General features: G+C 40.5%; 1 protein-coding gene across 1 annotated transcript in view; it reads left to right on the forward strand.

The window, feature by feature from the left end:
• Positions 1-13,652, forward strand: part of ADGRG4 (adhesion G protein-coupled receptor G4) — a 115,775-nt gene that overhangs the window by 6,037 nt on the left and 96,086 nt on the right. Inside the window, exon 4 of the mRNA XM_024353217.2 lies at positions 1,729-1,807. Coding sequence (XP_024208985.2) covers positions 1,738-1,807 — 70 coding nt within the window. The 5' untranslated portion in view covers positions 1,729-1,737. The remainder of the gene's footprint in view (positions 1-1,728; positions 1,808-13,652) is intronic.

Genomic DNA, 13,652 nt, shown 5'->3' on the forward strand with positions numbered 1-13,652 from the left:
GCCACCATGCCCAGCCTTTATTCCTTTTAATGGTTGCATAGTATTCTGTTGTGTAAATGTCCCATGATTTATTTATTGGGCACCAGGTAACATACCTTGAAGTTGTTATAAAAGTTTAGAGGAAATGGAAGAAAAATATAAATTGGATTACTTGCTGCTGAAAATCCCATTTTATAGATAGCAATCATATCCATTTCTATAGCACTTTATGCTTTGAAAATTGCCTTCGAAGTATCATCTCATTTGATCCTCTTCAAGAGCAGCTCTGAGAAATATGCAGATTATTATCTCCATTTTTACAGATAAGGAAACTGAGTCCCAGGGAAATTAAGGAACAGAAATATGTATGGCCTCACAGCCAGTTACTGATTCTCAGCCTAGTCCTCTTATAGCACTATAAATTTAAGCTGCATTTCATTTTGCAAGTCATAAAAGATTTAGACACCCCCTTACTTCTAAGCTCATAGTTTAGAAAATCCATCCAACTCATACAAATTCCCTTATTATTCTAATGAGAATGGTGGTAGAATCCTTGGTAAATATGAAGAGCCTGATTAATGGCTGGCGTTCATAGCAAGCTCAAGATTCATTTGACTTCCTAATTGGCTTCTGTTACATTAAATGTAAAGTGGGTCTATTCATTCCAAATCTCACTTGGAGGTAGAAAGAAATACAATACGTTGCATTATCCTATAGAAAAAGAAATGTTTAAATCAGTAGTAAATCATTCAGAAGTATATTTCATTTAAAATCAGAAATGCCCATCAGCACCCTACTGCCAATTTTCTGTAACATGTTTCAGTAGGATTTGCAGTTTTAACATCATTTTGTTTGGAGAAAAGAGGGTTTTAAGTGCATTTTCCACATAAGACACTATAGTTACAATTAATTAAGGAGAGAAGCTGGGTGAACATAATGAAATGGTGATTAGATTTCTCTAAACAGATCTGTTTTAAAAATACAAATGATTTGATGAGTTACTTTTGTCAACAAGGTCTTCTTGCATAACATTCCTTCAGGAAATTTAGTTTGTGCATTAGGGTTGAATGTATCACATTTTGGTTTTTTGTTTGTTTGTTTTTGAGACAGAGTTTTCACTTGTTGCCCAGGTTGGAGCGCAGTGGCGCAATCTCGGCTCACTGCCACCTCCGCCTCCCAGGTCCAAGGAATTCTCCTGCCTCAGCCTCCCAAGTAGCTGGGATTACAGGTGCCCGCCAGCATGCCCAGATAATTTTTTTTTGGTATTTTTAGTAGAGATGGGGTTTCACCATGTTGGCCAGGCTGGTTGCAAACTCCTGACTTCAGGTGATCCACCCGCTTCGGCCTCCCAAAGTGCTGGGATTACAGGCATGAGCTACAGCTCCTGGCCTCACATTTTGTAATTATGCATTTAATGTCTGTCCTCCCCACAGGGCTAACTGTCCTATGATGGCAGAGATCTGTGTCTTGTCTTCTCAGCACTGTATTCCCAGGGAGCAACACAGTGTCCAGCACATAGAAGGGATTCAATAAAATTTATTGAGCTAGTATATAGATAAATCCGTCAGTGAGGTTTCAGCCAGGCTGGGTATCTCTGGTAAATGCCTATCATGTGGTTGGCTGACATGACTTTAAGCAATAGGAAAAAATCCTTAGGTGGTATGCAAAGGAGAAGTGTGGTCACATACGCTTAGAAATTGTATTTTCTGAATATCTGAGCTGGGCATATTTTTGACTTTTTAAACACAGACTTAGACAATGAAAGAACACATCATATATCAGAAGCTTTATGGATTGATTCTCATGTCGAGTTTTATCTTTCTCTCAGGTAAGAAAATGTATTCTTATTATCTCTTTCAATGTCTCATGTATAGTAGGTTATAGAAATAAACCATTTGAAAAATACTACCAATGGAGATTTGCTGGGCTGCCTCTTAATGGTCACCTTTTGGTCAATATGGCTACAGAAGAAGCTGAAGCATCAGTAAGTGAATTAATTCATTCATCATTCTGTACTACTGATAGAGAGCTGGCCTCAAGAAGGCAGTAGCTTGGACTACTGCCTTTGACATTTCTTAAAGCAACTCTGAAATGCCATTTGGCGGCTAATGCACACCTAACAGAAGATTTGGGTTTTCTTTTGGGCTGTTTCCTCTCCTCCGTAATGCTTTATTTAAAGCTGTCTGAAGCACTGTGATATCATCTTTCTGTCTCCATTATATGTATATGGCAAGAATCATAGAATACAGATGGGGAAACTGAGGCATGCAAACAGCTGGTAACAGATTCATAAAGCAATGGGCATATATTCTGGAAGCACCCAGACCTTCCCTAGACTCTATGACAGGAATGAAAATAATTTGTCTCTATTTTACAGTAGATACACTGAAGTAGCTGGTAATTTAGAGACTTCAGGAGAAGGTCTTGGTAAACTGCAATCTTGTCCACATTAAGTAAATTCAGTTGGTAGCATTGCTTATTTAGCACATAAGTACTTAGCTAAAAGATCATAAATGCCAGTGAATGACAACGCCTGATGAAATTGACCTGTGTTTAATTTGAACGGTCCTCAAGCGTAAGAGCTAATCTGCAAAAATACCAAATCATCATCGCCATCAAGAGCAAACACTGGCTTCTTGCTGCATGCAGAGCCTGATAGGAAACCATGTTTCTTATAATAGAGATTGAAATGGGGCCTACGGGGTACAGTGGCAACTTTGTCACCTGGCCTGGCCTACCTGCTAAAAAGTTGATTTATTTTTCCTCTACCTGTTTCCTCAAGGGCAAGAAACTGTATTTTCCCAATTTCTTTATCCAAAGCATCCAACACAGGCCTTGACACACAGTTTAGGCACTTGGTTCATATGTGCTGATTTAATGAATTCATGCAATTTGAAATGATGAAAATTTTCAACATCTGTATGGTGGTGGGGTATATGACACAAACTCCATTGGTTTTTGTGAAGGGCTACAGGGCATGGTATAGAGCAATCTAGAATAGTGGAATATGGGAATCTAGTGTAGTCATGGAATAAAAAGTGAAGAGTGTGTGGTACTAAAAAGTTTGCACGGGTTTGCGAGGAATGTCACCAGTCAGTGAAAATTATTATTATTGTTATTATTATTATTATTTTGAGACAGAGTCTCGCTCTGTTGCCCAGGCTGGAGTGCAGTGACGCAATCTTGGCTCACTGCAACTTCTGCCTCCCAGATTCAAGCAATTCTCCTGCCTCAGCCTCCTGAGTAGCTGGGATTACAGGCGTCTGCCACCATGCCCGGCTAATTTTTATAATGGTCAGTGAAAATTATGATAGATGTGCAGGTCCTCAACCTGCAGAGGTCAATTTAAAGCAGTCACAAGGTTTTCCAGACTGTTTAAGTCTCAAATTCATGAGTCAAACAAGTTTTTTTTGTAGGTTATCAAACATTTAATTATAATTGTTCTTTGATTGCCAAGAAATTCATTACTTTTTTCTTGGAAAAAAAAGACCCTGTCCTTGGAAACAACGGCATAACTCAGGTTCAGTTCCCTTCAGGCTCCAGATGAGTCACCAGCCTCCCAACTGTGAGGATCATTATTGGGGAGAGATTAAGGCCAGATTAAGTGGAGGGTGACTCAGAGATGCTCTAACTGGGAGGAGCCAGAGTGTGGAGCAAAACTGTCTCCATAGAAGAATATCAAGGGTTGAGAAGGAGAAGCCAAATCTGTATTAAAGTCTATGGAGTGAGAGCAGAGCCAGAAAGAAGAGATGAAGACTGAGGTCAAGAGCTGAATAGTTGCAGAATGGAGCAGGAGGTAAAAAATAAGGCATAAATGAGAGAAGAGGGCCTAGGACTTAGGCTGTATGTGGGACTCGGTTTCCTAGTTCTCTGTCTTAGTCTGCTCAGGATGCCATAACAAAATACTATAGATTGGATGATTTAAACCATGGGCATTTATTTCTCATGTTTCTAGAGGCTGAGGGTTCAAGATCAAGGTGCCAGATGATTCAATTCTTGGTGAGGGCCCTCTTCCTGGCTTGTAGACAGCTGCCTTCTCTCTGTGTCCTCGCAAGGCTGAGAAAGAGCGAGAGAGCTCTGCTTTCTTCCTCTTCTATAAGGGCACTAATCCCACCATAGGGGCTCCACCTTCATGCCCTCATGTAAACCTAATTACTTTCCAAAGGCCACACCTTCAAATACCAACACATTAGAGGTTGGGGCTTCAACATAGGATTTTAGGGGAGAGGGAAACAAATATTCAGTCCATAACATGATTTTCCTCTTAATGGTGCTGGCTATTGGCTGTGTAATGGATATGGGTAGGTTTGGGTTGAAGACATAGGGCTATAGTAGTTGTCCTAAGGTCTTGCTCATACCATGTATACACACACACACACACACACACACACACACACGCTCACACCCCAAGTGGAGTAGGACAGGCTTTGCTGGCTGAAAGAGTGTAACATGTGTTCTGGAGCATTCTTGAGGCAGGAGGCTGGGGTTTTGTGACATTCTTGAGGTAGGAGGCTGGGTTTTTGAGGCACCTAGCCTCTACAGTCAGTAACTTTTGCTCCTATATTGGATAGGCAATTAGTCAATCTGGGCCGGAATCAACTTTCCTGAGAAGTTGTCGCATATGCAGAGAAGACCTGACCAGGAATTCTTTTGGCACAGGAGAGCCCCAGAGCCATGTCAGAAAATCAGTCCTTAGGCTGTAGAGACAAACTAGGCCAGGGCAGTCAGGACACAGTAGGAGTGTAGAGGTAAAGAAATTCTTCTTCTGAAAGGTGTTTGTGTAGCCAGGGTTCAGGAAAAGCCCTATCTTTTCTTTTTTTAAAAAATTTTATTTTTTAAATTGTAAATAGACACAGGATCTCGCTGTGTTGCCCGGACTGGTCTTGAACTCCTGAGCTCAAGTGGTCCTCCCACCTCAGCCTCCCAAAGTGCTGGGATTACAGGCATGTCCCACCCTGCCTGGTCTATCTTTTCTTGAGAAACTAATTCCACGAGAAAAGAGAAGTGGAGGATAAACTTTGAGCAGAAACTAAATTTCTGTATGAATTCAAGAGTTGAGCTGTCCAATATGGTAATTACTTGCAACATGTGGCTAGGTTTTAATTAATTAAAATTAAGTTAAAAATTCAGTTCTTAGTAATACAAGCCAGGTTTTAAGTGCTTAATAGCTACAGATGGCTGGTTGCTACCATATTAGGCATTGCAGATACAGAACATTTCCATATCACAGAAGGTTTTATTAGACAGCACTGTTCTAGAAGGTTGTAGAGACTGGCATTTGAGAAAAGATATTTGTTTTAAACAGCTTTATTGGGCTGGGTGTGGTGGCTCATGCCTGTAATCCCAGCACTTTGGGAAGCCAAGGCAGGTGGATCACTTGAGCTCAGGAGTTTGAGACAGCCTTGGCAATATGGCGAAACCCCGTCTCTACTAAAAATACAAAAATGAGCTGGGCATGGTGGTATGCACCTGTAATTCCAGCTACTCGGGAGACTGAGGCACAAGAATAGCTTGAACCCAGGAAGTGGAGGTTGCAGTGAGTCAAGATCGCGTCATTGCACTCCAGCCTGGGCAACCGGAGTGAAACCCTGTCCCTAAAATAAAATAAAATAAAATAAAATAAAATAAAATAAACAGCTTTACTGAAATATAATTTACATACCATACAGTTCACCCATTTAAAGTATACAATTCAATGGTTTTCAGTATATTTAGAGTGGTGGAACCATCACTACTATCTAATTCCAGAGCATTTTTATAACCCCCCAAAGAAATACCATACTCTCCGTTCCTCCCCCAGCACTCCAGGCCTTGACAATCAGTAATCTGTTTTCTGCCTCTATGAATTTGCCTATTCTGGACGTTTCAGGTAAATGGAATCATACGATATGCAGCCTTTTGTGACTGGCTTCTTCCACTTTACACAATGTTTTCAAGGTTCATCCATGTGTAGCATGCATCAGCAGTTCCTTTATTTTTATTGCTGAACAATATTCAATGGTATGGATATACCTCATATTTTTTTCCATTCACCAGTTGATGGACATTTAAATTGTTTCTACATTTTGACTATTATGAATAATGCTGTATGAACATTTGTGTACAAGTTTTGTGTGGGCATATGCTTTCATTTCTTTTGTGAATATACCTAGGAGTGCAATGGCAGAGTCAAATGTAACTTCATGATTAACATTTTGAGGAGCTCGCAGACCATTTTCCAAAGAAGCTGCATCATTTTACATCCCCACTAGCAGTGTATGAAGGTTCTGATTTCTCCACATCCTCACCAACACTTGTTATTGTCTATCTTTTTGATCATAGCCATCCTATTGGAAATGAAGTGATACTCCACTGTGGTTTTGATGTGCATTTCCCTATGACTATTAAGCATTTTTTCATGTGTAAAAACAGACATTTTGTCTAACAATACTCAAAGCCTTTCACCTGGGAAATTATGCATTCTAGACTCTGAAGCATAAGTTCTTTCTTTTTAATTTTTTCAGATACATATTTCCTTGAGTTGGCACAGGCATAGCACATTTGTCTAGCATAGGACAGATGAAAAAGGCTCATATGATAGCCTGTTTGAGCTTGAGCATATCACTTAGGAGGGTGACTGACCACCATATTCTGTCTCAGGCTAGTAAGTTGTACAAATTTCCTTCAACAATAAAAATATTGGCAGGGAATTGCATAGGCTGAAAAGTAGGTCTGAAACAGTTTTCCCCATGTTGTTCATCGCCCGGAGGTGGATGGGCTTCTAGGATCCTTGGCTTGGATTTTTGTTACCTAGGTACTTTTGAGTTGGTCTATCAAGGTAGGGCTTATGGGAGCTGTTAGCATCACAACATAGAGATCTTAGTAGAGGGCCCTGTAATTCCACTGCCAGGTAATGATCAGTAGTCTTTCCTCTTCTGGAAATGGCTTCTCTGCACACACCATTATGCAAACTTAGGGGCTATCTTTCATTCTTCCCTTTCTCTCACTCTCCACATCTAATCCATTGAGTCTTGTTCATGCCACCGCAAAAATACATCCTAAATCTGACGTTTTCTTTTCTTTTCTTCTCTCTCTTTTTAAACCATTTTAACTGCTTCCGCCATGGGCTGAGCCACCATCATTTTCTCTTGGCTGACTTCAGTAGCCTCCTAATGTTCTCCCTGCTTTCACTCTTGCTCTGCTACAGTCTATTCTCCACACAGCAGCCAGAGTGATCCTTTAATATATCAAGTCAGATCATACCACTCTTTTACTCAAAACTTGCCGATAAGTTCCTATCAAAATTAGAATATAATTCAAACTCTTTAATGAGACCTAAAAAGCACTACATGATCTGATCTCCTACTGCCTCTTGGGCTTCACTTACTACCGTGCATCCTCTTTCTCCCTCTGCTCCAGACACACTGGCTTCCTAGTATTCCGTAAACACACCAAGCACAGTCCCACCAAAAGGCCTTTGCACGTACTGTTACCCATGTCTGGGTCACTCTTATTCCACATCTTTGTACCCTGGCTCTTTTTTCATCCCTTGGGACTAAGCTAAAAATGACTCTTTCTCAGAGAGGCCTTTCTTAACTATCCTACATAATGTAGACATTTCCTTTCCCCTCATCTCTGCTTTTCCCATTACCTAACTCATCAACCTGTCAATTTCTTTCAGAGTACTGTATGTAATTTGTGTTTTTTCCTTTACTTGTTTATTGACTGCATCTGTCCCTGGAATGTAAGCTGATGAGCTCAGGGACCTTGTGTGTTATGTCTACTCTATTACTGCACTCTAACACTGACACATAGTCAATGCTCAGTGACCATCACTGTTGAGTAAATAATTTTTTTTCAGGGAGCTTCTGGCTTTATGAGTAAGGACATCTATTTTTTTGGGTGAGACATGGGCCTTGAATCCAAGATTTGAAGTAAAAATCACATGACCTATGTGAGGATAATTCCTCTGTCTCCTATGCCAAGAACTCTTGGCAGGCCACAAATGGAGTCAGCAGCCTAGGTACTAGAGGAAGGGATGTGTTGGACAACTCTGTGGCTGGTGATTGGTGACAGAAATGAGGATCAGGGTTGGACGCTTCTATATCTGGTAGGCCTGGTTTATCTAAGGATTAGCCTAGTTACAAGACCAGTGGAAAGTGTGGGCAGTGGGTGGCAGATAGTAACTCTGATTCTCTGTGGTTGTGCACACTATGGCCATGGTGATGTGGGTAATGGAGCTCCCCAGTATCAGGTACCTATTGATTATATCTACTCAGACAGTCATGGGGCTGCTAGACCAGGGCCTGGTCTACAAAGTTTTTCAGTGCTCCAGAACGTTGAATTCCAAGGATTTGTGATTCTAAGAGCCAGAAGACTTCCTCCTCAAGTGAGTATCTGCTCACCTGCCCTTTTATGAGTGGGTAGTGACACTTCCAAGATAAGGCAGACATGGAGTAGCCTTGGTAGAACACTCACTCTCAGAGTGGCCAGATTCTTCAAAGTATAAACACAACTAATGCCTCTGGTGGGCCCTTTTCCTCAAATCTGCTCTGCAGCCTCACCTTGCTCTCATAGGTATTACCAGGTGATTAGCTGGGATCTGAGCCCTACACAGTGTTGAGTCAAGTTGTGTCTTCCCAGCATTCATATGTTGAAGTCCTAACCCTCAGTACCTCAGAATATGATCTTCTTTGGAAATAGAGTCATTGAAAATATAATTAGTTAAGATAAAGTCATACTGCAGTAGGGTGGGCCCCTAATCCAATATTATTGGTATCTTTATAAGAAGAAAAAGTGTGGACACACACATGCACACAGGGAGATCACCATGTAAAGATGAAGGCAGATATCGGGGTCATGTGCTTATAGGCCAAATAACACCAAATATTGCCAGAAAACCACCAGAAACTAGGAAAGAGGCATAGAACAGATTCTCTCTCACAGCTCTCAAAAGGAACCAACCCTGCTGACACCTTGACCTTGGACTTCTAGCCTCCAAAACTGTGAGATGATACATTTCTGTTGTTTAAACAACCCAGTATGTGGTATGTTGTTATGGCAGCCCTGGCAAACTAATGACACAGACACTGATGCTCTGGCAGGCTCACTGGGTTAGAATTAAAAAGAGGAAAGCAGGTTACCTCATGGGGAAGAGACAGTGACCAGATCATGCCCAGAGTACCTGACCATGGAAGAACCTCATTTGTCCTTTGCCCTGAAGGTAGTGCAGGACAGTGGACCTGGAACCACAGTCCCCCAAACTTTGAAACACTTGAACATTTTAAGGAGAAACTTTGCCTTCTAAGAAAGGGTAGAAAAACCTGTATAGGATATGTCTGATGTTACTTAATGCTGTCATAAGCAGAAAACAAAGGGATTTTGCTGAAAAAAAAAAAAACCATTCAGATTGTCTATCTCTTAGAGTTTTAAACCATTTACTCTCTGACTTTTTATTTTATTTGTTTATCTATTTTTGAGACAGAGTTTTGCTCTTGTCGCCCAGGCTGGAGTACAGTGGCGTGATCTTGGCTCACTGCAACCACTGCCTCCCGGGTTCAAGTGATTCTCCTGCCTCAGCCTCCCGAGTAGCTGGGATTAAAGGCATCTGCCACCACGCCTGGCTAATTTTTTTATTTTTAGTAGAGATGGGGTTTCGCCATGTTGGCCAGGCTGGTCTCAAACTCCTGACCTCAGGTGATCCACCCGCCTCAGCCTCCCAAAGTGCTGGGATTACAGGCATGAGCTGCCACACCTGGCCTTACTCACTGACTTTTAAAATAAATGTATTTATTACTTTTGGGGTCTGACAGGGACAGAGAATTCTCCCTTGATCTTTTGCTAAAAGTTCCCTAAAACAGAAGGCAGAGCACGAGTTCAGTATACAGTCCAGAACTTCTCATTCTATGCCAGATGCTTCATCCCTGATACCTTTGCACAAGGGACAGCACTCCATCTGCCCACCCATTAGCCTCCAACTCAGTGCCCTAATACAGGATACAACTATTTATTCAGTAAACAGCTACAAAGGACCTACTCTGTGTCCATGAAGTTGGACTTCCCCATCTCAAACTGTACATGAAAATTAACTTGAAATGGATGAAAGACTTAAATGTAAGAACTAAAACTGTAACATTCTTAGAGGAAAGCATAAGGGAGAATCTTCACGACCTTTGGTTTGGCAATGGATTCTTAGAAATGACACCAAAAGCGGCCGGGCGCGGTGTCTCACACCTGTAATCCCAGCACTTTGGGAGGCTGAGGCGGGTGGATCATGAGGTCAGGAGATCGAGACCATCCTGGCTAACATGGTGAAACCCCGTCTCTACTAAAAGTACAAAAAGTTATCCGGGCATGGTGGCACATGCCTGTATTCCCAGCTACTCGGGAGACTGAGGCAGGAGAATTGCTTGAACCCAGGAAGCGGAGGTTGCAGTGAGCCAAGATTGCACCGCTGCACTCCAGCCTGGGTGACAGAGCAAGACTCCATTTCAAAAAAAAAAAAAAGAAAGAAAGAAAGAAATGAAATGAAATGACACCAAAAGCATGAGCAATAAAAGAAAAGAAAAATTCGATACATTGAATTTCATTAAAATTAAAAACTTTTACACATCAAAAGACACTATCAAGAAAGTGAAAAGACAATACAGAATTGGAGAAAATATTTGCAGGTCATCTATCTGATAAGGTTCTGGTATCCAGAATTAAAAATGGGCAAAAGACTTGAATATGTATTTCTCCAAAGAGTCTATGCAAATGGCAACAAACATATTCAAAAAAATGCTCAATGTCATCAGCCATTAGGGAAATACAAATCGAAACCACAATGAGATACCACTCCATAACCTCTAGGATGACAATAATAATAGTAAATGGAAAACAACAAGTGTTGGCTAAGATGTGGAGAAATTGGAGCCCTCATACATTGCTGGTAGGAATATAAAATTGTACAGCTGCTGTGAAAAACAGTTTGGCTGTTACTCAGTAAGTGAAACATAGAGTTACTATATGGCCTAGCAATTCTACTCTTACATTTATACCCCAAATAAATAAAAACATGTGTTCAAACAAAACAAATGACATGCATGTTCATAGCAGCACTATTCGTAATAGCCAAAAGAGAGAAACAATCCAAATGTCTATTAACGTGAATCAATAAACAGAATGTGATACATCCATATAATGAATCTTATTAAGCCATGGAAAAGGATGAAGTACTGATACATGGTACAACATGGATGAACATTATGCTAAATGAAAGAAGCCGACAAGAAAGGACACATATTGTCTAACTCCCTTTATATAAAATGTCCAGAACAGGCAAATCCAGAGACAAAAAGCAGATTAGTAGTTGCCAGGGGCTGGAGGGGCGGGGTAAACTGAGAGTGAGTGCTTAATGGGTACAGGGTTTCCTTTTTGGATGATGAAAATGTTCTGGAATTAGATAATGGCGATAGTTGCACAACATTATGAATATGCTAAATACCACTGAATAGTAGACTTTAAAATGGTTAAAATGGTAAATTTTATGTTATATGAAATTTCCCAGTACAAATAAAATGGTGCTTGGCACTCCTAGGGTAGTAACAGCCATTTAAGTGAGATTTATGATGAGTTTTTCCTAACACGGAAAACACTTATGCTATGAGTGAGAAAAGCAGGGGACCCAATTTTCCTTACAATATGATCTCAGCCTCACAAAAACAAGCAAAGCCTGTGCACAGAAAAAAACTGAGGAAATATACCAAAATGTTAATGGTGATTATCTCTGGGTGGTGGGACTCTCTGGCTGGCTTTGTTTTCATCTTTTTACTTGCTAATACTTTTCAGTTTTTCTTTAAGAAAACATGTACAGTATCACTTTTATAATGGAAAAAACACCTTAAAAACAGTAAGGAAGACAATAAATGTCATTTAAAATAAAAGGAAACAGTGGATAGAGGCGAAGAGACACAGAGGAGCCAAATCAAGAGAGAACACGCTTCAGGGGAGCAATCATGCAATTTGGACTTGAAAATTGCCAGGGAACAGATGGCAGCATCTAAGCAGACATCTGCAATGGTTAGCGAAATCATATGCAAAGACACAAGTGGCCTTTGAAGCAGGCCCTTGAGAGGCCCGGCAGAGAACGCTGCTTGCCTGGCCAAACAGAAGGGCAAAGCCCCTCTCCACCTTGTCACAGTCTGGCCTCCTCAGAGCCCTGCTGGAGGCCCAGAGGCTGCGGTGGGGCTCAGCTCAGTTGGGCTTCCATGTGTGAGGGTGCAAAAGAGGTTGTGGAGGAAGGAAGAGGCTTCTGATAGTGACCCTGGCAAACATGGCAGCTGACATTTACATGGGGTTGCACAGTTTATAAGCATTCTCACACACATAACCTAAATGTTAGTTATGATTGCATCATCTTTTATCATGGCCCTATGAGGTAGGCAGTTATTATTTCCATCTTACTGTGGAAGAACGAGGCATGGAGAAGTGATATGAGCTATTTATTTAACTTTTATATAGTGTTCTCTATGTGCCAGACACTGTGCTGAGAGCTTTCACAGGCATCTGTTGCCTATGTTCACACAGTTAGTAAGAGACAGAACTGGGACTCAAATTTGGCTTTTTAGACTGCACTACACCACACTTCTGCTTATGTCTAAGCAGAATTTACCTATATCTTCAGAATCTTAAGTAAGGCCACAGTGATTCTATCTATCTAACTATCTATCTATCTATCTATCTATCTATCTATCTATCTATCTATCATCTATCTATTATCTATTATCTATCTGTCTACCTATCCATTCGTCCATACATCTCTCCATCCATTCATCTATCTATCCATCCACCCATCCATCTTTATTTTTCTGATTATAGGTGTAATACATGATTGTTTAAAACATGCAAATATGCTGAAATAAGTAACATAGGAAGTAAAAAATTTCCCTAATCTCACACCTAAAGATAATCATTCTTAACTGTTTAATATGTGCTCTTCCAGACTTTTTCCTATGGGCATACTACCTGCATATTTTTCTTTTATTTTTTAATAGGATAATACTGCACCTGCACTTAATATAACTCCTATTTCACACAATAGTAAGCCTTGAAAAACTCTCCATGACTATAGAGGCCTATCTTGTTTGTTTCACTATTCCATTGTATAGAGGTAGCAATTTTCCTAAATAGTCACTTATTGATAGACATACAGGTTCGTCAATTGTTCTTGATTATAAACAATGTGGCAATAAATATCATTGTACTCTCATCTTTGTCTATCTGTATATTTGTCTAAAATGAATTGATAGAAATGAAATTGCTGGGTCAAAGGATACACACAATTATATACAATTAAGATTGCCATAGATAATGGCAAATTGCCCTTCAGAAAAATAATACTTAATTGGCACTCCCACTAGCAGCGTGTAAGAGTGACTCATTTCCCCACAGGCTTGCCAAAGCTGGATATTCTGTCTTCTAAAATTCTATCAACCAAGTAGGCAAAAATGGTGTCTCCTTATTGTTTTAATTTGTGCTTAGAAATAGTAAGGTGGCATCTTTCTATAGTATTGGCCTTTATATTTCTGCTTTTGTAAATTGCTTTTTCCCATCTTTTGGCAACTGGTTTTAAATTAGTATACTGCAGGCTGGGCATGATGTCTCACACTTGTAATCCCAGCACTTTGGGAGACCGAGGTGGGAGGATTGCTTGA

The sequence above is a fragment of the Pan troglodytes genome, chromosome X (genome assembly GCF_028858775.2).
Source record: "Pan troglodytes isolate AG18354 chromosome X, NHGRI_mPanTro3-v2.0_pri, whole genome shotgun sequence".
Classification (NCBI taxonomy): domain Eukaryota; kingdom Metazoa; phylum Chordata; class Mammalia; order Primates; family Hominidae; genus Pan; species Pan troglodytes.